The sequence below is a fragment of the Phaethon lepturus genome, unplaced genomic scaffold (assembly GCF_000687285.1).
Source record: "Phaethon lepturus isolate BGI_N335 unplaced genomic scaffold, ASM68728v1 scaffold35503, whole genome shotgun sequence".
NCBI lineage: Eukaryota > Metazoa > Chordata > Aves > Phaethontiformes > Phaethontidae > Phaethon > Phaethon lepturus.
In genome coordinates this window covers 560-1,123 of record NW_010530378.1, presented here as the reverse complement: position 1 = coordinate 1,123, position 564 = coordinate 560, and the positions used below count along the sequence as shown (strand labels likewise).

General features: G+C 67.9%; 1 protein-coding gene across 1 annotated transcript in view; it reads left to right on the top strand.

Annotated features, from left to right (window-relative positions):
• SNX17 (sorting nexin 17) overlaps positions 1–564 on the top strand; it is a gene marked incomplete at its 5' end in the record, with an annotated part of 3,132 nt that overhangs the window by 2,308 nt on the left and 260 nt on the right. Inside the window, 2 exons of the mRNA XM_010284252.1 lie at positions 5–59; positions 431–495. Of these exons, the coding sequence (XP_010282554.1) occupies positions 5–59; positions 431–495 (120 nt within the window). The remainder of the gene's footprint in view (positions 1–4; positions 60–430; positions 496–564) is intronic.

Below are 564 nucleotides of genomic sequence, written 5' to 3'. Positions count from 1 at the left end.
GGACCGGGGCCCTGCGGCGCTCGGACAGCCAGCAAGCTGTGAAATCGCCCCCGCTGCTGGTGAGTGGGACCCTGCGGCCCTGGTAGGGAAGACCAGCATGACCATGGGCATCGCTGTGTGGGATACCAGAGCCCACCGCCCCCAGAGGTGCCACTGTCCCCTCGGCAGGGCTGATGGGGGAGAGAGCTGGGGCAAGCCCCAAGGGCAGCAGGGCTGCAGTGCCGCTCTCCCATAGCCCTGGGGAGACTTAAGGGGTCCTGGACCCATACCTGGGAGCTGGACTCCAAGGAGGAGGGAAGGGACGGGGGCCTGGCCTCATCCCAGCAGGGCGAGGGCGAGTGGTGGCCAAGGGCAGGGAGGCATCGGGTGGTGGGAAGGGTGGGTGGTGTGTCCTGCGCCTCAGCACTGCCTGTCCCTGCTGTCCTCACAGGACTCACCCGACGCCTCCCGGGAGCCAATGGCCAAACTCTCGGTGAGTTGTGCGCGGGCGCACCAGTGCCATCACCCTCGGACTGATCTGGGGGGAGCGGGGACCCTCCCTAATGTCTGCCCTCTCCACAGAGC